Source organism: Bufo bufo, chromosome 4, assembly GCF_905171765.1.
Source record: "Bufo bufo chromosome 4, aBufBuf1.1, whole genome shotgun sequence".
Taxonomy (NCBI): Eukaryota; Metazoa; Chordata; class Amphibia; order Anura; family Bufonidae; genus Bufo; species Bufo bufo.
This window is the reverse complement of record NC_053392.1, coordinates 475,687,909-475,714,141: the sequence shown is the minus strand read 5'-3', so window position 1 is coordinate 475,714,141 and position 26,233 is coordinate 475,687,909. Positions and strand designations below refer to the sequence as shown.

The 26,233-nt window shown below is 44.0% G+C and overlaps 1 protein-coding gene across 4 annotated transcripts in view; it reads left to right on the top strand.

Annotated features, from left to right (window-relative positions):
* ADGB (androglobin) overlaps positions 1–26,233 on the top strand; it is a 339,135-nt gene that overhangs the window by 221,577 nt on the left and 91,325 nt on the right. For all 4 annotated transcript variants that reach the window (XM_040427354.1, XM_040427353.1, XM_040427352.1 and 1 more), the window contains exons 23-26: positions 14,975–15,068; positions 20,667–20,798; positions 21,771–21,924; positions 24,746–24,933. In XM_040427354.1, the coding sequence (XP_040283288.1) occupies positions 14,975–15,068; positions 20,667–20,798; positions 21,771–21,924; positions 24,746–24,933 (568 nt within the window). The remainder of the gene's footprint in view (positions 1–14,974; positions 15,069–20,666; positions 20,799–21,770; positions 21,925–24,745; positions 24,934–26,233) is intronic.

Here is a 26,233-nt window from a genome sequence, read left to right as displayed (position 1 = left end):
GTAGCGCTGCACGTCACTCTGCTGATTCAAGCATAGGGAGAGGTTGTTGCTGCGACGTTAGGGCGAGATTAGGCAGATTAACTCCTCCAAAAGACTTCATTCTGTGATCGATCTCCAGCTGTGGATCATTGAAGTGCTAATATCAAATTGCTCACTTTTTTTAGGCTGCCCAGAGCGTTTTTATATCACTTTTTTCTGGGGTGATCGGCGGCCATTTTGTGGCTTGTGGTGCGCCAGCACAAGCTACCACCAAGTGCTTTTAACCATCAATAGTGTGGTTATTTTTTGCTATATCCTACATCAGCTGCAGGCTGAGCCTGTGTCACCGAAGTGCATTTAACCATCAACAGTGTGGTTATTTTTTGGCCATATACTACATCAGGTGCAGGCTGAGCCTGTGTCACCCAAGTGCATTTAACCATCAACAGTGTGGTTATTTTTTGGCCATATACTACATCAGGTGCATGCTGAGCCTGTGTCACCCAAGTGCATTTAACCATCAACAGTGTGGTTAATTTTTGGCCATATACTACATCAGGTGCAGGCTGAGCCTGTGTCACCCAAGTGCATTTAACCATCAATAGTGTGGTTATTTTTTGACCATATACTACATCAGGGGCAAGTTGAGCCTGTCACCCAGCGCCTAAAAAATAGACCTGACATTTATATTCCTCCAAATCAGTACTGTTTTAGCTGGTCAAGTTATTTGTAGTGACCGTAAAAGCACAGTTTTTGTTCTGGGTTGAAAAACTATTCCCTGCTATATCAGGCCTACTTTAAATCTATCCCAAAAAGGATATCTTAGATTCAAGGTGCTGATAGTGTCATTCAGAAAAACTTAACACACACACGCTACCGTGCAGATACAAGTCTAATTCTGTGATTAAAGGTATATCTGTCACACAGCGCGAAAAAAATAGGCCTCACATTTCTATTCAACCAAATCTGTACTGTTTTAGCTGGTCAAATTATTTGTAGTGACCGTAAAAGCACAGTTTTTGTTCTGGGTTGAAAAACTATTCGCAAATTTGCCATTTTCAAAATTGTGGTGAACGGGAACAATGAGGAAAACATCTAATAAGGGACGCGGACGTGGACATGGTCGTGGTGGTGTTAGTGGACCCTCTGGTGCTGGGAGAGGACGTGGCCGTTCTGCCACAGCCACACGTCCTAGTGAACCAACTACCTCAGGTCCCAGTAGCCAGCAGAATTTACAGCGATATTTGGTGGGGCCCAATGCCGTTCTAAGGATGGTAAGGCCTGAGCAGGTACAGGCATTAGTCAATTGGGTGGCCGACAGTGCATCCAGCACGTTCACATTATCTACCACCCAGTCTTCTGCAGAAAGCGCACAGATGGCGCATGAAAACCAAGCCCATCAGTCTGTCACATCACCCCCATGCATATCAGGGAAACTGTCTGAGCCTCAAGTTATGCAGCAGTCTCTTATGCTGTTTGAAGACTCTGCTGCCAGGGTTTCCCAAGGGCATCCACCTAGCCCTTCCCCAGGGGTGGAAGAGATAGAATGCACTAACGCACAACCACTTATGTTTCCTGATGATGAGGACATGGGAATACCACCTCAGCACGTCTCTGATGATGACGAAACACAAGTGCCAACTGCTGCGTCTTTCTGCAGTGTGCAGACTGAACAGGAGGTCAGGGATCAAGACTGGGTGGAAGACGATGCAAGGGACGATGAGGTCCTAGACCCCACATGGAATGAAGGTCGTGCCACTGACTTTCACAGTTCGGAGGAAGAGGCAGTGGTGAGACCGAGCCAACAGCGTAGCAAAAGAGAAAGCAGTGGGCAAAATCAGAACACCCGCCGCCAAGAGACTCCGCCTGCTACTGACCGCCGCCATCTGGGACCGAGCACCCCAAAGGCAGCTTGAAGGAGTTCCCTGGAATGGCACTTCTTTAAACAATGTGCTGACGACAAGACCCGAGTGGTTTGCATGCTGTGCCATCAGAGCCTGAAGCGAGGCATTAACGTTCTGAACCTTAGCACAACCTGCATGACCAGGCACCTGCATGCAAAGCATGAACTGCAGTGGAGTAAACACCTTAAAAACAAAGAAGTCACTCAGGCTCCCCCTGCTACCTCTTCTGCTGCTGCCGCCTCGGCCTCTTCTGCTGCTGCCGCCGCCTCGGCCTCTTCCTGCGCCTCTGGAGGAACGTTGGCACCTGCCGCCCAGCAAACATGGGATGTACCACCAACACCAAAACCTGCGTCACCAAGCATCTCAACCATGTCACACGGCAGCGTTCAGCTCTCCATCTCACAAACATTTGAGAGAAAGCGTAAATTCCCACCTAGCCACCCTCGATCCCTGGCCCTGAATGCCAGCATTTCTAAACTACTGGCCTATGAAATGCTGTCATTTAGGCTGGTGGACACAGACAGCTTCAAACAGCTCATGTCGCTTGCTGTCCCACAGTATGTTGTTCCCAGCCGCCACTACTTCTCCAAGAGAGCCGTGCCTTCCCTGCACAACCAAGTGTCCGATAAAATCAAGTGTGCACTGCGCAACGCCATCTGTGGCAAGGTCCACCTAACCACAGATACGTGGACCAGTAAGCACGGCCAGGGACGCTATATCTCCCTAACTGCACAACTGGGTAAATGTAGTGGCGGCTGGGCCCCAGGCCGAGAGCTGTTTGGCGCACGTCCTTCCGCCGCCAAGGATCGCAGGGCAACATTCTTTGCCTCCTGTCTCCTCCTCCTCCTCCTACTCAGCTTCCTCCTCCTCTTCTTCCACCTGCTCATCCAGTCAGCCACACACCTTCACCACCAACTTCAGCACAGCCCGGGGTAAACGTCAGCAGGCCGTTCTGAAACTCATATGTTTGGGGGACAGGCCCCACACCGCACAGGAGTTGTGGCGGGGTATAGAACAACAGACCGACGAGTGGTTGCTGCCGGTGAGCCTCAAGCCCGGCCTGGTGGTGTGCGATAATGGGCGAAATCTCGTTGCAGCTCTGGGACTAGCCGGTTTGACGCACATCCCTTGCCTGGCGCATGTGCTGAATTTGGTGGTGCGGCCCGTCTGTTCGCGCTTCCGGCGTTCACACCCTGCTGCTGCACGCCTGTCTGCGCTACAGCGTAACTTCGGCCTTCCCGCTCACCGCCTCATATGCGATGTGCCCACCAGGTGGAACTCCACCTTGCACATGCTGGACAGACTGTGCGAGCAGCAGCAGGCCATAGTGGAGTTTCAGCTGCAGCATGCACGGGTCAGTCGCACTGCGGAACAGCACCACTTCACCACCAATGACTGGGCCTCCATGCGAGACCTGTGTGCCCTGTTGCGCTGTTTCGAGTACTCCACCAACATGGCCAGTGGCGATGACGCCGTTATCAGCGTTACAATACCACTTCTATGTCTCCTTGAGAAAACACTTATGGCGATGATGGAAGAGGAGGTGGCCCAGGAGGAAGAGGAGGAAGAGGGGTAATTTTTAGCACTTTCAGGCCGGTCTCTTCGAAGTGACTCAGAGGGAGGTTTTTTGCAACAGCAGAGGCCAGGTACAAATGTGGCCAGACAGGGCCCACTACTGGAGGACGAGGAGGACGAGGATGAGGAGGAGGTGGAGGAGGATTAGGATGAAGCATGTTCACAGCGGGGTGGCACCCAAAGCAGCTCGGGCCCATCACTGGTGCGTGGCTGGGGGGAAACACAGGACGATGACGATACGCCTCCCACAGAGGACAGCTTGTCCTTACCTCTGGGCAGCCTGGCACACATGAGCGACTACATGCTGCAGTGCCTGCGCAACGACAGCAGAGTTGCCCACATTTTAACGTGTGCGGACTACTGGGTTGCCACCCTGCTGGGTCCCCGGTACAAAGACAATGTGCCCACCTTACTTCCTACACTGGAGCGTGATAGGAAGATGCGCGAGTACAAGCGCACGTTGGTAGACGCGCTACTGAGAGCATTCCCAAATGTCACAGGGGAACCAGTGGAAGCCCAAGGCGAAGGCAGAGGAGGAGCAAGAGGTCGCCAACGCAGCTGTGTCACGGCCAGCTCCTCTGAGGGCAGGGTTAGCATGGCAGAGATGTGGAAAAGTTTTGTCACCACGCCACAGCTAACTGCACCACCTTCTGATACAGAACGTGTTAGCAGGAGGCAACATTTCACTAACATGGTGGAACAGTACCTGTGCACACCCCTCCACGTACTGACTGATGGTTCGGCCCCATTTAACTTCTGGGTCTCCAAATTGTCCACGTGGCCAGAGATAGCCTTTTATGCCTTGGAGGTGCTGGCCTGCTCGGCGGCCAGCGTTTTGTCTGAACGTGTATTCAGCACGGCAGGGGGCGTCATTACAGACAAACGCAGCCGCCTGTCTACAGCCAATGTGGACAAGCTGACGTTCATAAAAATGAACCAGGCATGGATCCTACAGGACCTGTCCATCCCTTGTGCAGATTAGACATTAATTACCTCCCCTTAACAATATATTATTGTACTCCAGGGCACTTCCTCATTCAATCCTATTTTTATTTTCATTTTACCATTATATTGCGGGGCAACCCAAAGTTGAATGAACCTCTCCTCTGTCTGGGTGCCGGGGCCTAAATGTGTGACAGTGGCCTGTTCCAGTGGTGGGTGACGTGAAGCCTGATTCTCTGCTATGACATGAAGACTGATTCTCTGCTGACATGAAGCCTGAATCTCTGTTATGGGACCTCTCTCCTCTGCCTGGGTGCCTGGGCCTAAATATGTGACAGTGGCCTGTTCCAGTGGTGGGTGACGTGAAGCCTGATTCTCTGCTATGACATGAAGACTGATTCTCTGCTGACATGAAGCCTGAATCTCTGTTATGGGACCTCTCTCCTCTGCCTGGGTGCCTGGGCCTAAATATGTGACAGTGGCCTGTTCCAGTGGTGGGTGACGTGAAGCCTGATTCTCTGCTATGACATGAAGACTGATTCTGTGCTGAGATGAAGCCTGAATCTCTGTTATGGGACCTCTCTCCTCTGTCTGGGTGCCGGGGCCTAAATATGTGACAGTGGCCTGTTCCAGTGGTGGGTGACGTGAAGCCTGATTCTCTGCTATGACATGAAGACTGATTATCTGCTGATATGAAGCCTGAATCTCTGTTATGGGACCTCTCTCCTCTGCCTGGGTGCCTGGACCTAAATATGTGACAGTGGCCTGTTCAAGTGGTGGGTGACGTGAAGCCTGATTCTCTGCTATGACATGAAGACTGATTCTCTGCTGACATGAAGCCTGAATCTCTGTTATGGGACCTCTCTCCTCTGCCTGGGTGCCTGGGCCTAAATATGTGACAGTGGCCTGTTCCAGTGGTGGGTGACGTGAAGCCTGATTCTCTGCTATGACATGAAGACTGATTCTCTGCTGACATGAAGCCTGAATCTCTGTTACGGGACCTCTCTCCTCTGCCTGGGTGCCTGGGCCTAAATGTGTGACAGTGGCCTCTTCCAGTGGTGGGTGACGTGAACCCTGATTCTCTGCTATGACATACAGACTGATTCTGTGCTGACATGAAGCCAGATTCTCTGTTATGGGACCTCTCTCCTCTGTCTGGGTGCCGGGGCCTAAATATGTGACAGTCGCCAGTTCCAGTGGTGGGTGACGTGAAGCCTGATTCTCTGCTATGACATGAAGAGACTGATTCTCTGCTACATGAAGCCAGATTCTCTGCTATGGCATGAAGAGACTGATTCTCTGCTACATGAAGCCAGATTCTCTGCTATGGCATGAAGAGACTGATTCTCTGCTGACGTGAAGCCCGATTCTCTGCTATGGGACCTCTGTCCAATTGATATTGGTTAATTTTTTATTTTTTTTATTTATTTCCCTATCCACATTTGTTTGCAGGGGATTTACCTACATGTTGCTGCCTTTTGCAGCCCTCTAGCTCTTTCCTGGGCTGTTTTACAGCCTTTTTAGTGCCGAAAAGTTCGGGTCCCCATTGACTTCAATGGGGTTCGGGTTCGGGACGAAGTTCGGGTCGGGTTCGGATCCCGAACCCGGACATTTCCGGGAAGTTCGGCCGAACTTCTCGAACCCGAACATCCAGGTGTTCGCTTAACTCTACCCATGAGGCCTTAGGGAAGAACTTGAATGGAGCTCCACTCCAGCATGACCTCCTTTCACCACCAAATAGAGAAAGCAGCACATGTAGTTGCTTGAAAAAGGTTCACTTCAGACAAAATGTTCCATCACTGGATATGACAATGGATTAAATTTAAGATTATTTTTGCATTCAACTACATGTGCTACCTTTCCATCTGTATTTTTGGATTATGTATGGTGTGGGCCAAGCCGGCTATTAGACCGGCGTTGACTGGAAATTTATCTACACATGGCAATACTTTTGTTTGATACCTTGTACCAACAGGCGAGTCCAATGCTTCTTAAATCGTGTCCTGTATTTTCTCTTTCTTTTAGGCCTCTTTCACACGGGCGTGTGTGCCCCGTGGTCGTGCTGCGGCCCGGAAAATGCGGGCCGCAATGCACGAGCACAGTCCATGGGGCAGCCGCAGCAGATCGCGGACCCATTCACTTGAATGGGTCCGTGACCCGGCCGTTCCGCAAAAAAATAGGACATGTTCTATCTTTTTGCAGAATGGAAGTATGGGAAGAAACCCCACGGAAGCACTCAGTAGGGTTCTGTTCCGTGCTTCCGTTCCGCAACTCCGGATTTGCGGACCCATTGAAGTGAATGGGTCCGCATCCGTGATGCGGAATGCCCACGGAACGGCAACCGTGTATTGCGGATCCGCAAATGCGGTCCGCAATGGGGCGCACACGTTCGTGGGCAGGGGGCCTTAATGACCTCTTAGTAACCTCCATTTTAACCTCCATTTTATTTCAAACTAAGGGGTAAATTTGTCATGAGGGGATTCATCGAAGTCAGATTTGCTTGAGATTGCATCGCCATTATTTTCAGCAAATTTATCAAACATTGCAAGTTGTTTGGTGAATCTTTAAATATGTCTAGAGATGTCACCCCAGTTTTTAGGCCACTCCCTTAGTGCAACTTTTTAAGTTCTTAAATAGGGCCTACACTTTATTAACATAGTTAACCACACCTACTTTTAAAAATAGGTGAGTGATGTACAATCACAAAAAGTGACACATTTGAGATTTTTTCCGTGCGTGGCACTCCAAGTGCTGGCCTTATTCATGAAAGTACTCCAAGTACTTATTATAAACTCCCGGAGTCTATTTTTAAGGCTTAACAATGTATCCCGGATACATAATAAAAACTCACGGATAGAGATGTGGCCAGTGACCTCGGACCGGGCAGTGGACAAAAGGGATGTCTCTCTTACCGGACACGAGGATGGCCTTCTCTATCCCGGACGGAGCCCCCAAACTGAAAGGATTTGGACCTTTCTGGACCTCTACGACAACCTTGGTTTGAGACACTGACGTCAGGAGAGATGTTTCTCAGTTGGCAATAACAGACACACACACAGGTATCACTGAGAAATACTCTAACGTTATTATGCTATCGCTTGGCCTTATATAGGCAGTAGAAAAGTTTGCATAACAACAGCGTTTAAACCAATCATAAAAGATAAACATTGGTGCTCATACAGATACTACCGGAACATCCTTTTATGGTATGTGGACGTGCAGTAAATAGAAATAATAGGTTTTCAATCAGTCACATAAGAATGTACGCAGTTGTGCCGAATGACCCTGAATAAGACAAGAACGTTTGTTCTAGTTCTAGGATATTCCCAGAATCTGTCCTGAGACAGATAAGTGAACCTAGCTCACAGCGGGGGGATGTGAAACAGTGCATGGGTGAGATGTTATAACAATTCTTTACATATATAGAGAAGACAAGATGGAGTCACATTTCTCTTCAGAAACCACCCAAAAATGACCCCATTTTAGAAACTACACCCCTCAAGGTATTCAAAACAAATTTTACAAACGTCGTTAACCCTTTAGGTGTTTCACAAGAGTTAATGGCAAATGGAGCAAAATTTTTAGAATTTTGATTTTTTTTTGGGCAAATTTTTTATTTTAATCCATTTTTTCCAGTAACAAAGCAAGGGTTAACAGCCAAACAAAACTCAATATTTCTTGCCCTGATTCTGTAGTTTTTAGAAACACCCCATATGTGGTCGTAAACTACTGTACAGGCACACGGTAGGGCGTAGAGGGAAAGGAGCGCTGTGTGGTTTTTGGCAGGCAAATTTTGCTGGACTGGTTTATTTATACCATGTCCCATTTGAAGCCCCCCTGATGCACTCCTAGAGTAGAAATTCCATAAAAGGTGACCCCATATAAGAAACTACACCCCTAAAGGTATTCAAAACTGTTTTTACTAACTTTGTTAACCCTTTAGGTGTTCCACAAGAGTTATCGGCAAATGGAGATGAAATTTAAGAATTTTCATTTTTTGGCAAATTTTCAATTTTAATCAATTTTCTCCAGTAACAAAGCAAGGGTTAACAGCCAAACAAAACTTAATATTTATTGCCCTGATTCTGTAGTTTGCAGAAACACCCCATATGTGGTCGTAAACTACTGTACGGGCACACGGCAGGGCGTAGAGGGAAAGGAGCGCCATGTGGTTTTTGGAAGGCAGATTTTGATGGCCTTTTTTTTGGGCACCATGTCCCATTTGAAGAACCCCTGATGCACCCCTAGAGTAGAAAATACATAAAAGTGACCCCACCTAAGAAACTACACCCCTCAAGGTATTCAAAACGGATTTTACAAACGTTATTAACCCTTTAGGTGTTCCTCAACAGTTTATGGCAAATGGAGATTAAATTTCAGATTTTCTATTTTTGGTAACCTTGCCTCACAAAAATGTAATATAGAGCAACCAAAAAGCATATGTACCCTAAAAATAGTCCCAACAAAACTGCCACCTTATCCCGTAGTTTCCAAAATGCGGTCACTTTTATGTAGTTTCTACTCAGGGGGGTGCTTCAAATGGGACATGATGTAAATAAACCAGTCCAGCAAAATCTGCCTTCCAGTGGGTGCATAAGGTCCCACACATAATGCAGGCATTTCCGAATGGCCTCAAAATGGGAGCGTGTCATGGCCGTACTGTAAAGTGGGGTCTGGTAGAGGACGTCCCCACTCCAGTACAGCCTGACAATGGGTTTTTTGAATAGGCCCATGTGCAGCTTGAGGCCCCAAAACGTCCTCATCTCGGCTGCACTGACTGGAATCCAGCCACCAGCCCTAGCCAAAAAGGAGCCCGGGTGTTGAGCAATGAACTGTTGGGCGTACAAGTTTGTTTGCTCCACCATCAGATTTACAAAGTAGTCACTGTGGTCTACTTCATTTTCATATGCTTTGTAGAAAAAAAAAAAGTCTTTAAATTGACACTTTTGTGTAAAAAAAAAATTTTTCACCTTTTTAGCATTCATTTCTTTTAAAAACTAGGGGGTCAAAAAACTCATTACACCCATAGATGAATACATTAAGGGGTCTAGTTTTCAAAATGGGGTCACTTTTGGAGGGTTATATTATTCTGACACTTATAAGCCTCTGCAAACTTGGCTTGTTGCAGGAAAAAATATGTACTTCAAAAATTAATGTTAAAATGGTAAGTCTTCTAAAAAAAACAAGTAAAAGTTTTTTGTAAGTGCAGCCAAAATAAAGTAAAGATGTGGAAATATATTTCTGATAAAAATATTGAATAGTAAATTTATGTATGTACTGTATGTGAAATATTGCAATTAAGAATAGGAAAATATGCCAATTTTTACAAATTTTCATGGATTTTGACATTTTTTAATAAAGATACGCATATTTTATCGGTAAAATGTTATCACAAGTAAAGTACAATATGTGACGAGAAAACAATGTCAGAATTACTTTGATGTGCAAAACCTTTACAAAGTTATTCTCTGCTAAAGTGACACATGTCAGATTTCCAAAATCTGGCTTGGTCATTAAGGCCCCCTTCACACGGGCGTCGCGGGTGAGGCCCAGATCCGTTAAGGGTGCATTGCGGGAAACCCGCACGAGTAGGTACGCAATTGCATTCAGTTTTGTCTGCGATTGCGTTCCGATGTTCAGTTTTTTCCGCGCAAGTGCAATGTGTTTTGCACGCGTGTGAGAAAAAACTGAATGGTGGTACCTAGACCCGAACCCGGACTTCTTCACTGAAGTTCGGTTTGGGTTTTGGTGTTCTGTAGATTTTATTATTTTCCATTATAACATGGTTATAATGGAAAATAATAGCATTTTTTTATACAGAATGGTAAGTATAATGTCAATTGAGGGTTAAAAAATAATACAAACATAACTCACCTCATCCACTTGATCGCGCAGCCGGCATCGTCTTCTATCTTCTTCTTTCAGGACTTGCAAAAGGACCTTTGATGACGTAATCGCGCTCACCACGTGAAAGTTTCTATCTTCATTCAGCAGGACCTGCGCTGACGTCACCACGTTCACCACGTGGTGAGCACGATTACGTCATCAAAGGTCCTTTAGCAGGTCCTGAAAGAAGAAAGAAAGAAGACGATGCTGGCTGCGCGATCAAGTGGATGAGGTGAGTTCATTTTTTTTATTTTTTAACCCCTCAAGCAACATTTTAGTTAGCATTCTGTATTAAGAATGCTATTATTTTCCTTTATAACCATGTTATAAGGGAAAATAATACAGTAAATTGACTTTTATCAATTAACTAACATCATCTCCTAGCAATCATGCGTGAAAATCGCATTGCATCCGCACTTGCTTGTGAATGCTATGCGATTTTCATGCAGCCCCATTCATTTCTATGGGGCCTGCGTTGTATGGAAAACGCAGAATATAAAACATGCTGCGATTTTCACACAACGCACAAGTGATGCGTGAAAATCACTGCTCATCTGCACAGTCCCATTGAAGTGAATGGGTCCAGATTCATTGCTGGTGCAATGCATTCACCTCACGCATTGCACCCGCGCGGAATTCTCGCCCGTGTGAAAGTGGCCTAAAGCCCAAAGAGGCTTAGTCACTAAGGGCTTAATAAAGTCTACATTGCATGCTACAATCTTCAGTAAAAAAAAAATTGGATTCCATTTTAAGTGACCGTTTCTATGATTGCTACTTTCTGGAACAGACAAGTGTGACCATTTAGTGTTGGTCCGCTCTCCTTAATGTTGTCATTGGTTTTTGGAATAAAGTGACACCCTATTAAAGATCCGCGGCTTTACACTGACATCCTTATCAATCTGTACAATAAGTGGCAATATATATTTCACAGTTTTCATCCTACTTTATAGTATTTTCTTTCAATTCTCTCTGTCAGTTTATCACAAGCGGCATTTCTCGTCTGTATGCAATATAAATTTCTGTTAACTGTCATGTATATCTGATCTACTCTAAATATGACGTGGCACAGCTGTAGTCAAGCGATACAAGGTCTTAAAAGCAGCCAAATTGTACCAAGTACTGGTAGCCGAGTTGCTCACTTGATCTGATAATAAAGAGACAAAATTCAGTTTCCAAGCAACAGCAAGTGATTTATATCATTAGGTAAAAGTAAGAAAAGGCACAAAAACATAAATGAAAGATAAGTTTGTCAAAAATTTTGTGTTGTTTAAATATAGTAGTCTGAAATATATAAAGGAAGCTTTTCCAGAGATCTGTTGATCACCATGTGTCCAACTGCCACCTAGTGATCAGTTAATATCATTGGACATCAGCTGGAATTCCATAGCACCCATCCAAAACCTGAGTCCACCGGAGTGACATTTGCTCTTTGTTCAACTCTCAGTTCTGGCAAATAAAGGGGAGTCCATTGTGGATCTTTTCTAATAAGGTTGATGTGCCCTAATAGGTGAAATGGTTGGGTTATGTCTAGTGTGGGCCTCACGCTGTTTCCATCCATATGCACTTAAATAGGTTATCTTAAAAAAAAATATAATATCTGGAGCAATGCACACTATTTGAAATTATATAAATGCAAAAAAGATCTGCTCTCCAGTGTAATTTTCACACTTTTTTGGTTACCTCTGAAGCTCTTTGTTTGTTTGCTTTTTGTGGGTGGGCAGCAGCTTGTCCTATGTGACCGTTAAGCACCCGCTTCTCCTAGGAGTGCATTACAGCTCTTGTCAGTCCCTTCCTCCCCTGGATAGAAAAGACTGTAGAGAATATGAAGGAAACAGGGAAGCTACGGAGCATGTCTGTCCACCACTCAGGATGCAGTGTCCTTAGGGGTTCCCTCTCGTAGGTCTAGGGAGTGGGTATGGCCTTCAAGTTCCTCATCCGCCTGCAACCCCTTGGCTTCCCCTTTCTGGGGATCCAGACTTTGACTTGGGCTCCTAGCCAACATGTGAGGTTGCATTCCAGGTGGAAGCCGGAGCAAGATTAGCTGTTCCTAGGAATCAGATGGACATCTTTCTCTGACCCGTGTAGGGCTTCTGGTTTGGAAGGATGGGTATTGGTTTATGGGGGCCCTTTTGATACTGAGAGGGCTTGTGATGCATTGCATCCTTGTAGACTTTTTTGTGTGGCAGGCTGAAGAAAAAGAAGATGATTGCAATCTCCAGCTTTCAATAAAAAAAAATTTTTAAAATTGTATAAACAGTAAGGAGAACTACCAGAGAGGAAATGTACATAAAAGCAAACAATATTTTTATTGCATGTATATTGCAACAAGACTAAGGCCTCTTTCACACGGGCGTGTGCGCCCCATGGTCGTGCTGCGGCCCGCAAAATGCGGGCCGCAATGCACGAGCACAGTCCGTGGGGCAGCCACAGCGGATCGCGGACCCATTCATCTGAATGGGTCCGCGATCCGACCGTTCGGCAAAAAGATAGGACATGTTCTATCTTTTTGCAGAACGGAAGCATGGGACGAAACCCCACAGAAGCACTCCGTAGTGCTTCCGTAGGGTTCCGTTCCGCACCATTCCGCATCTCCGGATTTGCGGACCCATTGAAGTGAACGCAGAATGCCCACGAAACGGCACCCGTGTATTGCGGATCCGCAAATGCGGAAAGAGGCCCGTGTGAAAGAGGCCTCATTTAAAATGCCTTATGCATTGTATATAATACTTTTCATGGGATAACCCCTTTAAGATCCAAAGTTGTTAGTAATAATTTAGTTCAGACTTAGTGCAAGTGTATCTTGCAAAGAGATCCAGCACCACTTGGCTAAAACTTCTGATGAATACTGAATGATGCTGTACATGTATTACCACTTCCTTACTACAAAAAAGCACTGACAAAAATGCAGCTTTTATGCCGTTTCTGAGAGCAAACCACCATACAAATGCATCAAAATTGCATGTCATAAAACACGCTGTAGTTTTTAAGATTTTTAAGAATAGTAGTAAATACACCGGTGGAAAACACACATAAAACAGCAGATGTAAAAGTATCCTTACACCCTAGCCAATCAATCAGGGTTCACTGCAATGGGGTAAGTACAATATAACACTGGCTGTTGTATAAGAAGATGCTCACACCCTTAGGCCTCATCCACATTTCCGTGTCAGTGACACGTCAATGAAAAAAAGTGTATGTGTTTCATCTGTCCGTGAAGAATCCGTGGTTGGTCCGTGTGTCCATTTTTGCCATCGGTGTGTCATCCATAATTCACTGACTTTGCTCAGCTGAAAATTAATCTCCAAAGAATCTCCTATCATCCTTCAGTGAAAAACGGACGCACCACGAATGCCATCTGTGGTGTGTCCGTGATTTTCACGGACCCATAGATTTCCGTTTCTTGACTGACATTTGCTGTCCGCATTTTCCACGGACAGCACATGTACCATTGATTTAAATGTGTCTGTTCACATTTCAGTATTTTTTTACTGACCGTGGGTCAGTAAAAAAAATCACGGAGACATGCACTACTTTGATCCGTGATGCGGACCAAGCATGCCCATTGAAGTCTATGGGTCCGTGAAAATCACAGACACAACACGGTTGGTATCCGTGGTGCGTCTGTTTTTCACTGAAGACTGATAGGAGATTCTTTGGAAATAAATTTTCAACTGAGCAACGTCAGTGAATTACGGATGACACACGGATAGTAAAAACGGACACACGGACCAACCACGGATTCTTCACGGATAAAACACGTCTACTTTGTTTCACAGACGTGTCACTGACACGGAAATGTGGACAAGGCCTTTTAGTACACTAAAATACAAGAAATTATTATAAAATTGCAGTAAATAATTCTGTGTAGGACTATTATAATTTGGTAATTTTATTAGATTTTTAGCATTATTTTGCTTTTGTTATGGTCAACATTCAGATGTGTAGTAGTGGTTGTCAGGACATATTATATGCTAAAGATGTATACCAAAATGGCTGATACAAAATAAGGATCCCATTAAAGTGAAAAAAAGGGCTGTAGTTTGAAAAAATAAATTTTTTTAGAATTTTTTTGCAGTTTCCCTAATTAAAGCAAAAAGAAAAAAACTTCCCTAAAAACCACTATCACCACGGTAAACTGAAGTATATTAATGCTGCAAAGAGCAGCAAACAAAAGATGGATATAGTTGCACATACAATACACTTTTCAATAAAAATAAAAAAAATGCAAAGTTGATACCTTCTGAAATTATGCCATTGGTGCTCTATAAATACATATACTGTATGTCATGTCTATAACAGTCTATGATATGTTCACTGTGTAAGTTTTGTGGCATATACACAAAATAAGTTGTCAGGCCACGTACACCATAGAGTCAGGCCAATCAGCTGCTACGGGACCCTTGTAAAATGGAGGCCTAGTCTTGGTTGGTCCTTTCTCCATTGCTTTTTGAGTGGTGAGAACATGTGCATGACTTTCCTCCGCAAAGGAACTATGGGCTGGAGAATTAGCTCTAAGGTCGTGAGAAGAATGTGGAGAGGGCAAAAATCTGGTATCATTTTGATCTTGGCTGTGGGGTATTTAGGCCTCTGATTGTGGTGTAAGCAGAGCCTTTCTTATCGAATTCTATCGAAACTCATTTGATTTTTACTAAATCTGTACCTGTAACTAATGTGACTGCATATTCTAGGAACCAAAGAAAACATCATTGTGAAAGGAATTCTCGACAAAATTAGCTCAGTTGTTGAGCCAAATGCTGAACAGTATGGTATTAATTTATTGAGGTAAGTTTAGTAAATGTGAACATGGGGCTTTCTATGAAACTTCTGGTTACATTGTTTTCATCTGACTTGTATAGAATTTTGACATACTGTATATTTGTATAGATTAGAGGAAAAGTTGACCTCGCACACAATGCCGGATTTACTTACTGTACAGCCATAGTAGGTTTGCACCTATGTGCACACAGTGTTGCTGGAAGGATAAGGGAAATCTGTACATACATGTGTTGTGAGAAGCACACCACAATGTTCTGCTTAAAGGGACACTGACAGGTCAAATCAGCATATATAGTTATATATATGACATTACAGGTCGATGTCCCAATATTTATGGACCTGACTGTATATGGCTCAGGAGTCTGTAGGTACAGATTATCTGCCAATTTGGTCTTTGCCAATTGATTCGGCCACACCTTATACCATACCTGTACATCCGAACCTTAAAGGGAGACTGACAGGCCAAATCAGCATATATAGTTATATATATGACATTACAGGTCTTATACAGTCTATTAAAAGCATCTAAGTATCCCCCCTGTCCACCTTCTAAATACCGAAATATAAAGTTTTATAACCTGCCTGTCTCGTCACCAATCTGCCCAAGGGGCGACGTTTCATCTCAAAATGCGCCCAGCCAGCCGCTCCCAACTGCCGTTCTGAAGCCCCGCCCAGCTCATCAATATTCACTTCGCTGGGCGGCGGCTACAACTCTCCCCAGTCACGATCCTGCGCATGGGCAATTGAATTCTCCTGGCATCATTCATGTCAAATCTGCCCATGCGCAGGATCGTGACTGGGGAGAGTTGTAGCCACCGCCCAGTGAAGTGAATATTGATGAGCTGGGCGGGGCTTCAGAACGGCAGTTGGGAGTGGCTGGCTGGGCGAATTTTGAGATGAAACGACGCCCCTTGGGCAGATTGGTGACGAGACAGGCAGGTTATAAAACTTTATATTTCGGTATTTAGAAGGCGAACAAGGGGGATACTTAGATGCTTTTAATAGACTGTATAAGACCTGTAATGTCATATATATAACTATATATGCTGATTTGGCCTGTCAGTGTCCCTTTAAGGTTCGGATGTACAGGTATGGTATAAGGTGTGGCCGAATCAATTGGCAAAGACCAAATTGGCAGATAATCTGTACCTACAGACTCCTGAGCCATATACAGTCAGGTCCATAAATATTGGGACATCGACACAATTCTAACATTTTTTACTCCATACTCCACCACAATGGATTTGAAATAAAACAAACAAGATGTGCTTTAACTGCTTTTACATCTAAATCAGGTGAACGGTGTAGGAATTACAACAATTTGCATATGTGCCTCCCACTTGTTAAGGGACCAAAAGTAATGGGACAATTGGCTTCTCAGCTGTTCCATGGCCAGGTGTGTGTTATTCCCTCATTATCCCAATTACAATGAGCAGATAAAAGGTCCAGAGTTCATTTCAAGTGTGCTATTTGCATTTGGAATCTGTTGCTGTCAACTCTCAAGATGAGATCCAAAGAGCTGTCACTATCAGTGAAGCAAGCCATCATTAGGCTGAAAAAACAAAACAAACCCATCATAGAGATAGCAAAAACATTAGGCGTGGCCAAAACAACTGTTTGGAACATTCCTAAAAAGAAGGAACGCACCGGTGAGCTCAGCAACACCAAAAGGCCCGGAAAACCACGGAAAACAACTGTGGTGGATGACCGAAGAATTCTTTCCCTGGTGAAGAAAACACCCTTCACAACAGTTGGCCAGATCAAGAACACTCTCCAGGAGGTAGGTGTATGTGTGTCAAAGTCAACAATCAAGAGAAGACTTCACCAGGGCGAATACAGAGGGTTCACCACAAGATGTAAACCATTGGTGAGCCTCAAAAACAGGAAGGCCATATTAGAGCTTGCCAAACGACATCTATAAAAGCCTTCACAGTTCTGGAACAACATCCTATGGACAGATGAGACCAAGATCAATTTGTACCACAGTGATGGGAAGAGAAGAGTATGGAGAAGGAAAGGAACTGCTCATGATCCTAAGCATACCACCTCTATAGTGAAGCATGGTGGTGGTAGTGTCATGGCATGGGCATGTATGGCTGCCAATGGAACTGGTTCTCTTGTATTATTGATGATGTGACTGCTGACAAAAGCAGCAGGATGAAATCTGAGGTGTTTCGGGCAATATTATCTGCTCATATTCAGCCAAATGCTTCAGAACTCATTGGACGGTGCTTCACAGTGCAGATGGACAATGAACCAAAGCATACTGCAAAAGCAACTAAAGAGTTTTTTAAGGGAAAGAAGTGGAATGTTATGCAATGGCCAAGTCAATCACCTGACCTGAATCCGATTGAGCATGCATTTCACTTGCTGAAGACAAAACTGAAGGGAAAATGCCCCAAGAACAAGCAGGAACTGAAGACAGTTGCAGTAGAGGCCTGGCAGAGCATCACCAGGGATGAAGCCCAGCGTCTGGTGATGTCTATGAGTTCCAGACTTCAGGCTGTAATTGACTGCAAAGGATTTGCAACCAAGTATTAAAAAGTGTAAGTTTGATTTATGATTATTATTTTGTCCCATTACTTTTGGTCCATTAACAAACTGATGTAATTCCTACACCGTTCACCTGATTTGGATGTAAATACCCTCAAATTAAAGCTGACAGTCTGCGGTTAAAGCACATCTTGTTCGTTTCTCTTCAAATCCATTGTGGTGGTGTATAGAGCCAAAAATGTTAGAATTGTGTCGATGTCCCAATATTTATGGACCTGACTGTATATGATACTGGATGCCAAAGAAATGTTGTCATTTCTTTTGTTTCTGGGTTATTTAGGTGATTCAGAATATGACAACAGAGGCAGATATTGTGATTTTTGATCACCTTCCTACTTTACTTATTATGTTTTGATATTTCTGCTCACAAAAGAACATTCCAAACCAACTGCATAAAGAAGAACTCCCTCAAATAATTTTATTCTCTGACCTGCTAGAAAGGTACTGTCACGGACGTACCGAGACATACGGACGTTCCTGCGACAGGTGGCAGATCTGTGAGACTGGCAACACGCGGTTTGATCTGACATGTTTTCCTTTTGGATCAAATGACGTCTGTGTTGTTTCTGGTGCTTGCCACACATTCTTTCCCCAGGTGTGGCTATTGTGGTAATTTCTCCCACTATGCTATGCGGTTTATACCTTTTGTTGGACTTGTGGTTAGCTTGTGTTTGGTTCTCGGCTGTTCCTGGTGCTACCAAAGCTTTATTGAAGATAAGTGTTTCCTTTCCCTTTTGTATTTTGTTTATATACAGTACAGACCAAAAGTTTGGACACACCTTCTCATTTAAAGAGTTTTCTTTATTTTCATGACTATGAAAATTGTAGATTCACACTGAAGGCATCAAAACTATGAATTAACACATGTGGAATTATATACATAACAAACAAGTGTGAAACAACTGAAAATATGGCATATTCTAGGTTCTTCAAAGTAGCCACCTTTTGCTTTGATTACTGCTTTGCACACTCCTGGCATTCTCTTGATGAGCTTCAAGAGGTAGTCCCCTGAAATGGTTTTCACTTCACAGGTGTGCCCTGTCAGGTTTAATAAGTGGGATTTCTTGCCTTATAAATGGGGTTGGGACCATCAGTGGCGTTGAGGAGAAGTCAGGTGGATACACAGCTGATAGTCCTACTGAATAGACTGTTAGAATTTGTATTATGGCAAGAAAAAAGCAGCTAAGTAAAGAAAAACGAGTGGCCATCATTACTTTAAGAAATAAAGGTCAGTCAGTCAGCCGAAAAATTGGGAAAACTTTGAAAGTAAGGGCTATTTGACCATGAAGGAGAGTGATGGGGTGCTGCGCCAGATGACCTGGCCTCCACAGTCACCGGACCTGAACCAAATCGAGATGGTTTGGGGTGAGCTGGACCGCAGAGTGAAGGCAAAAGGGCCAACAAGTGCTAAGCATCTCTGGGAACTCCTTCAAGACTGTTGGAAGACCATTTCAGGGGACTACCTTTTGAAGCTCATCAAGAGAATGCCAAGAGTGTGCAAAGCAGTAATCAAAGCAAAAGGTGGCTACTTTGAAGAACCTAGAATATGACATATTTTCAGTTGTTTCACACTTGTTTGTTATGTATATAATTCCACATGTGTTAATTCATAGTTATGATGCCTTCATAGTCATGAAAATAAAGAAAACTCTTTGAATGAGAAGATGTGTCCAAACTTTTGGTCTGTACTGTTTATGTGTGTGTTGCCTTTCCCTGTTTGTCATTAGGCCTGAGGGAGACTCCTGTTCATCCTTCCCTTTGGAGGAACAGGTAGACTCAGTCCTGACATTAGTTCCAGGGTCCTATAGGGTGAGATAGTATTCTAGGTATCCGGTGTATGAACTTGCCTACCTTTGAGGCCTGTTCATACAGGTAGTCTGTCAGGACAGGATTGAGGGTTTTCTCTAGGAGGTGTCCATCTTCCTTCCCTAGTTTCCAGGCCTTATTTTGGTATCCCCTTTCCCTCCTATGTTCAGTGTGGTGTTTTCCTCCCACACACAAGCATGCCAGGTACATGATGTAATCTGTAGTGATTGTAATCTTCTTACCAGTGTCTGTATTTGTGATTTATAACCTCCCTTCTGATCTTAAGCCATGTCATGTGACAGCAATCAAACTTTCCAAATCACATAGCATCTTATGTGTGGACAGGAAGTCAGTTTCTCTATGTATTCCTATAGGAGCCTCAATGTCAGTCTCATAGGAATAAATAGAGAAGTAACTGACTTCCTGTCCTGTGTCAGTTGGAGATCAGAGAGTTGGTCACATGACACAGCTAAAAATTAGAAGGGAGGTTATAACTCACAAATACAGTCACTGATGAGAAGATTACATTCACTACATATTACATCATGTACCTTTCTAGCAGGTCAGAGACTAAACATTTTTGCAGGAGTTCTACTTTAAAGTGATTTTCCGGTACTTTTATATCGGTGGCTTATTGTCAGGTTAGGCCACCAATATCTGATCAGCAGGACCCAGGGGTCCAAAACTCCACACCCCCCACCAATCATAAGTTCTGCAGTGGCTCCATGTCAGAAATGGGCAACAGAACTGTAGAGTGAACCGAGCTGGTCATTACAGCGCTGCAGTAAGCGGCTCAGTCCACTACACAATGGACAAAACTGTGAAGTTCCAGAACTAGTACAGAACAGCGGATCGGTGAGGGTACAGGATGTCAGACCCCCACTGATCAGGTATTGAAGGCCTGAGGATAGGCCACCAATATAAAAGTATGGAAAAAACCCAATAATGTAAATTGTCAAAGTAACGTCATGTTCCATGACTTTGGTACACGTTTGGCACGGATATTCCACACCATACTAAAGTTTACAAAATGCAGGTTGTGTTCTTTGATCTAATTCACATGCAGCAGAAAAGGATCTACAGAATGCTATATTACCTGCAGGTTTTGCATGTTAAATCATTGTCAGGCAAGGTTTACAGAGTTATTATGAGGTGATGATGTTCGTACTACATAGGATTCTGGATTCCAGATCAGTCCTACATTTATAGAAAGTAATACGATCACCTTGTTTCACTGTGTTTCAGGTTTCTGTTTAAGCACAGTGCTGCGTCACACAAATATCCCTGTTATGCAGATGAGAGATACAGGCTTGCATTTGCTGATTACGCGGTTACCTACCCAGATCAACCTGCAAACTCATGGTTTGTAGTCTTCAGGTAAGTTAGTATACCTTAATAAAGGGTGATGTTATCTATTGATAGGGGCATTCATTAGACCCATCTAGGAGCTGATAATCCTACAGATAATCCTTAGGGTTGATCCTGCTAATTAAAACAATACCTGTGTTGTAAAAATTGGTTGTGGCATTCCCAAGAAAAAATGCTTTCACTTTTTATTCAAAAAGGGGCTTCATTGCACGTTCTGTAAGCAAACTGGCACAGTAGCCCATAGCAACAAATGAGATTCAACCTTTCATTTTTCAGGGCTTCTTTGGAAAATGAAAGGTGGAATCTGATTGGTTCCTGTGGACAACTAACCAGTTTTCCTTTACGCCAGTTTTGATAAATCGTGAAGACAGGTTTCATTTTAATCAGCAGAATCTTCCCTACCAGACAGAATGCTTGGCTTCATAGGGTTGATTTTGCTGACAGGTGCTCTTTAAGGACATTGATAGCATAGACTAGGGCAGGGATCAGCAACCTTCGGCACTCCAGCTGTTGTGAAACTACAATTCCCAGCATGCTTCATTCATTTCTATGAGAGTTCTTAGAAGAGCAGAACAAGTATGCATGCTGGGAGTTGTAGTTTCACAACAGCTGGAGTGCCAGAGGTTGCCTACCCCTGGACTAGGATATGCCATTGACATTAATTTAGTGAGTTTTCAACTGCTGGGATCATTTGAGCAAAGTAGAAGATGCCTCAGAAAAGCACTGTGGAGCTGGCCTTCTGGTGGCTCCACATGCCTTTGGCCAACGATTGACTATATATCTCCATAGCACTTTGAGAACTGAATGACCAAAGCAGACATTACCAGTTAATACAATATTCAGTGGATATATGCCGTTATTAGGTCCTCCAGATGTTATAAACTATATAAGGGCATAAATTTAAAGGGGCACCTCAGAATAAAATCTCATTCAGCTAAATATTAATCTTCTCTTTTTAACTAAATCCTTCAAATTGTTTAGGGAAGTTTTCCACGTTCCTGAAGATATGCTTGTAGTTCCGAAGATGTATACAAACCTTCAAGCCTGTGCCCTTCACGTCATTAATAATGATACATTGGAGGAAATACCTCGGGTGTGTAACAGAGTAGCACCATTTATATACACCAAAAATACGGTGAGTGACAAGTAACCATTAAACTGTTATGACTGGAAACTGTATCATGGAGACAATCAGTTATATATTAAAGGGGTTGTCTCACCAGAAAGTGCCGTTTATCCTGTAGAGGAAGTTAATACAGGGCACTTACTAATGTACTGTGATTGTCCATATTGCCTCCTTTGCTGGCTGGATTAATTTTTCCATCGCATTATACACTGTTTGTTTCCAGCAGTCGTGGTTGTGTTTGCACACTGTTGGAAACAGCGCTTGCCTCTCTGGTGGCCGGGAGCGCACATAGGCTAGTGTTTTTCCTATAGCCTGCAAGCACAACCACCACTGATTGTAAGGTGGTCTGTAACCATGAATACGAGCAGTGTACAAGGTGATGGAAAAATGAATCCAGCAAAGGAGGCAATATGGACAATCACAGTACATTAGTAAGTGCCTTGTATTAACTTACTCTACATAAATGTTATTTGCTGAAGGAAGACAACCCCTTTAAAGAGGACCTTTCACTAGAATAAAACATCTAAACTAACTATACAGACATGGAGAGCGGCGCCCAGGGATCTCCCTGCACTTACTGTTATACCCGGGCGCCGCTCCGTTCTCCCGTTATAGCCTCCGGTATCTTCATAGTTAGGCTCCACCCAGGGGAACCTGCCGGCGTCTCATTCTCCCATGCTGTAGCGCTGGCCAATCACAGCGCTCAGCTCATAGCCTGAGGGGCTTTTTTTTCTCTCAGGCTATGAGCTGGGCGCTGCGATTGGCCAGCGCTACAGCATGGGCGAATGAGACGCCGGCAGGTTCCCCTGGGTGGAGCCTAACTATGAATATACCGGAGGCTATAACGGGAGAACGGAGTGGCGCCCAGGGATAACAGTAAGTGCAGGGGGATCCCTGGGTGCCGCTCTACACGTCTGTATAGTTAGTTTAGATATTTTATTCTAGTGAAAGGTCCTCTTTAAGCTTGATGTTACAGTTTTAAAATTGTAACTGGAAATTCAGATCCATCTAAATTTATCAGAGGTTCTTTTGGTGACATGATCATTTTCTCCCATTAGTGTCCATAGCACAGCAGCAGTAGTGACTGAAACAGGAATTCATAGCACCTGAAAGATATTATTTTGTGTAGACTGATAGATGGGCACTCTTAAGGGCCCTTTACACAGGCCGACAATTGAACAGATCAATACTAATAACGCTCGTTAGCGATGATCTTGCGGTCTAAATGCACTGCCGATTACCCGATGAATGAGCAAAATGCTCGTTCATCAGGTAATTGTTTCTTATGTGCAGCACAAAAGATAATCGCTTCCCACGATTTTCTGCCGGGAAGCAATGAGACAGTGTGGGGAAGAACGATGGCATTAGCCATCGCTCCTTCCCATAATCTGGAGGAGATTGGCACATGTAAATTCACAGGACTCCTCCGCTAGCGATCAGCAGATTGTCGGGAAGGAACTCTTCCTTCCCGACAATCTGCTAGATTGTGGTCCCGTGTAAAGGGACGATTACTCCTGTCCTGGATTTTACTATTGATGGCCGTTGCTTTCTTATAGACAGTGGTCTGACACTCCATACCCTCACCTATCAGTTGTTTTGTGGTAACTCTTGCTCTGGAAGAAGGATCAGCTGCGTTGAACTTCAATGCTCAAACCCTTTGTTCTCCCGGGAGACAGTTTTTCAGAGCTTTCTCCTCTCTTCCCGGTGAAAATACATACAGTGGTCCCTCAAGTTACAATAATAATTGGTTTCGGGACGACCATTGTAAGTTGAAACCATTGTAACTTGAGTCCATACCTCTATGGAAAAATAGTCATTGGTTCCAAAGCCCAAAATTTTATCCCTAAGAAAATTTAAGAAAAATAAACACATGACTAAGGCTACTTTCACACTAGCGTTCGGGGCTCCGCTTGTGAGTTCTGTTTGAAGGCTCTCACAAGCGGCCCCGAATGCATTCTGAGTGGATGCGGATCCGCTCAGAATGCATCAGTCTGGCACCGTTTGTCCTCCGCTCCGCTCAGCAGGCGGACATCTGAACGCAGCTTGCAGCGTTCGGGTGTCCGCCTGGCCGTGCGGAGGCAAACGGATCCGTCCAGACTTACAATGTAAGTCAATGGGGACGGATCCGTTTGAAGATGACACAGTATGGCTCAATTTTCAAACGGATCCGTCCCCCATTGACTTTCATGGTAATGCAAACGGATCCGTTCTGAACGGATCTAAGCGTTTGCATTATAGGTGCGGATCCGTCTGTGCAGATACCAGACGGATCCGCACCTAACGCAGGTGTGAAAGTAGCCTAAGACAGATAAAGCAAGTCCATACCATACATGTAACAGTCATAAATAGATGCTGGAAGCTGTAAATCACTTATGATGAGGACAGGAAATTTTTCAGGGTCCTGTATAGCACACTGTGTACCAGGAAAATAGCATGGAACCAACCTCACCTGACGTCCAAAGGAGGGGCTCTTCCTGACACAGACAGAGGACAGTACAGGACAATTAATACCGCACTGTACTGTAAAGAGGAGCTACTAGACAATACTAGAGAAACAATCATGCTGATTGGTTGGATCTGAGCCTGAGGCATTGTATGTTGAGTCTAGTTTCAATTTTCTAGTTAAAAATATTGTATCCTGAGGCTGTTGTATTGAGGAACATTGTACATGTTTGGCCGAGCCAAGCATTTATGTGTATGGGGGGAGTCGGGAGAAATAGCTGTTGGCCAAACAACCCGAAGTATTACCTTTTAGAAGTCTTAGACTAATATTATTTAAGCACTTCATACAAGATTATGTATAATCATATTTTATTTTATCACATTTTAGAAGGGGTATACATTTCTAGCTGAAGCACATGCTGGTGAATTTTCCGTGGCATGTGGAAAATGGAGACTTAGACTCATTGGAGCCTGTAATCCTTTACCGTCACTTTCACGCGACACTGTAAATAATGCCTTCTCTATGAAAGAAATCAGAGATTATTATATACCCAATAAGAAAGAAATTATATTTAGGTAAGTGCACCTATGAATCCAATTAGTTTGTAGCTCCCTAAAGTTATTGTGTATAATACTAATCTAAAAACTAAAATGATAAGATGGTATTCTCCTTGGCCATGTGCATCCACCAGGACAGTAAGAAAGGAAGTAAGAAAGGAATTTTTAATACTAAATGTCGTCAAGCAGATATCTTATTGAAAATGATAAAAAATGTACATTGCACAAAAAAATAACATGTATTTGATTAAACTGTACCCCTTTAAGTATTTTAAAAGGGTTGTCCACCTTTTATTAAGTGATGGCCTGTCCACAGGATAGACCATCAATAGTTGATCAAAGGGTGTCCAACACCCGCCCATCCCTGCAGATCAGCTGTTTGCAATAACTCCATCGCCGAAAGCCGACAGCTCTGTCTACTTTGTAGTGGACTGAGCTTGCCACTGCACGGCTGCTCACATTGAGGAAAGTGGTAGCAGCACTGTAGTGGTGAGCTCAGTCCACTACAAGGTTGACAGAGCTATCAGCTTCTGGTGCCTGAGCTACTGCCGAATAGCTGATCACCGAGGGTGCATTGTGACGGATCCCCGCCATCAGGTAGTGATGTTGAGTTTGTCCACTTCAATAAAAGGTGGACAACCCCTTTAATTTGCTGTTCATTTAAGTGATGGACTAAAATGACAGCGCTGCTTACTGCATATACTACACTGTATCATCACATCTTGTTTGTTTTTAATTCAAGTGTAAAAATAATATTTTCTGGTGACCTCTCCAAGAAAAGCTGAAATATCACTCCACACATGATCATTAGAGATGAGCGAAGTTTAGAAAAATTCAATTCAGCAACTTCACCCAGAAATTCCATTAGTTCCGAATTAATTCATCACAAATCTCTATAAATCAGGTATACCTAAGGCACTCTGCCTTAGGGTAGGGGCACACGAAGCGGCCGTGCTGCAGGAGGGTTGAGGTCATGCCTCAGTGAAGAACCGCGCAGCTGCTTTTCATTTAATAATGAACACCGCACTGTATAGTTAGTCTTCATTGTTAATGGCCACGTGGCACATTTAATGAACCTTTAAACAGAGGCTGTTGCTGGTATAGAGTTTGGCTGGTTAGGTGGGGGCACAATATGTAAATGATTGCTGTTCTGGCCTGCAATCTCCTGCAGGTTATTTGATAGTAAACCCTGAATATTAATCAGCTCTGGCATACCCACTTCTCCAACCCCAGCGCTCTCCTGTCCTACAGGTGGGAGCCCTTCTTCTACCATCTGCTTTTCCTCCTATTCCACATAATCTTTTATCGATGAGAATTT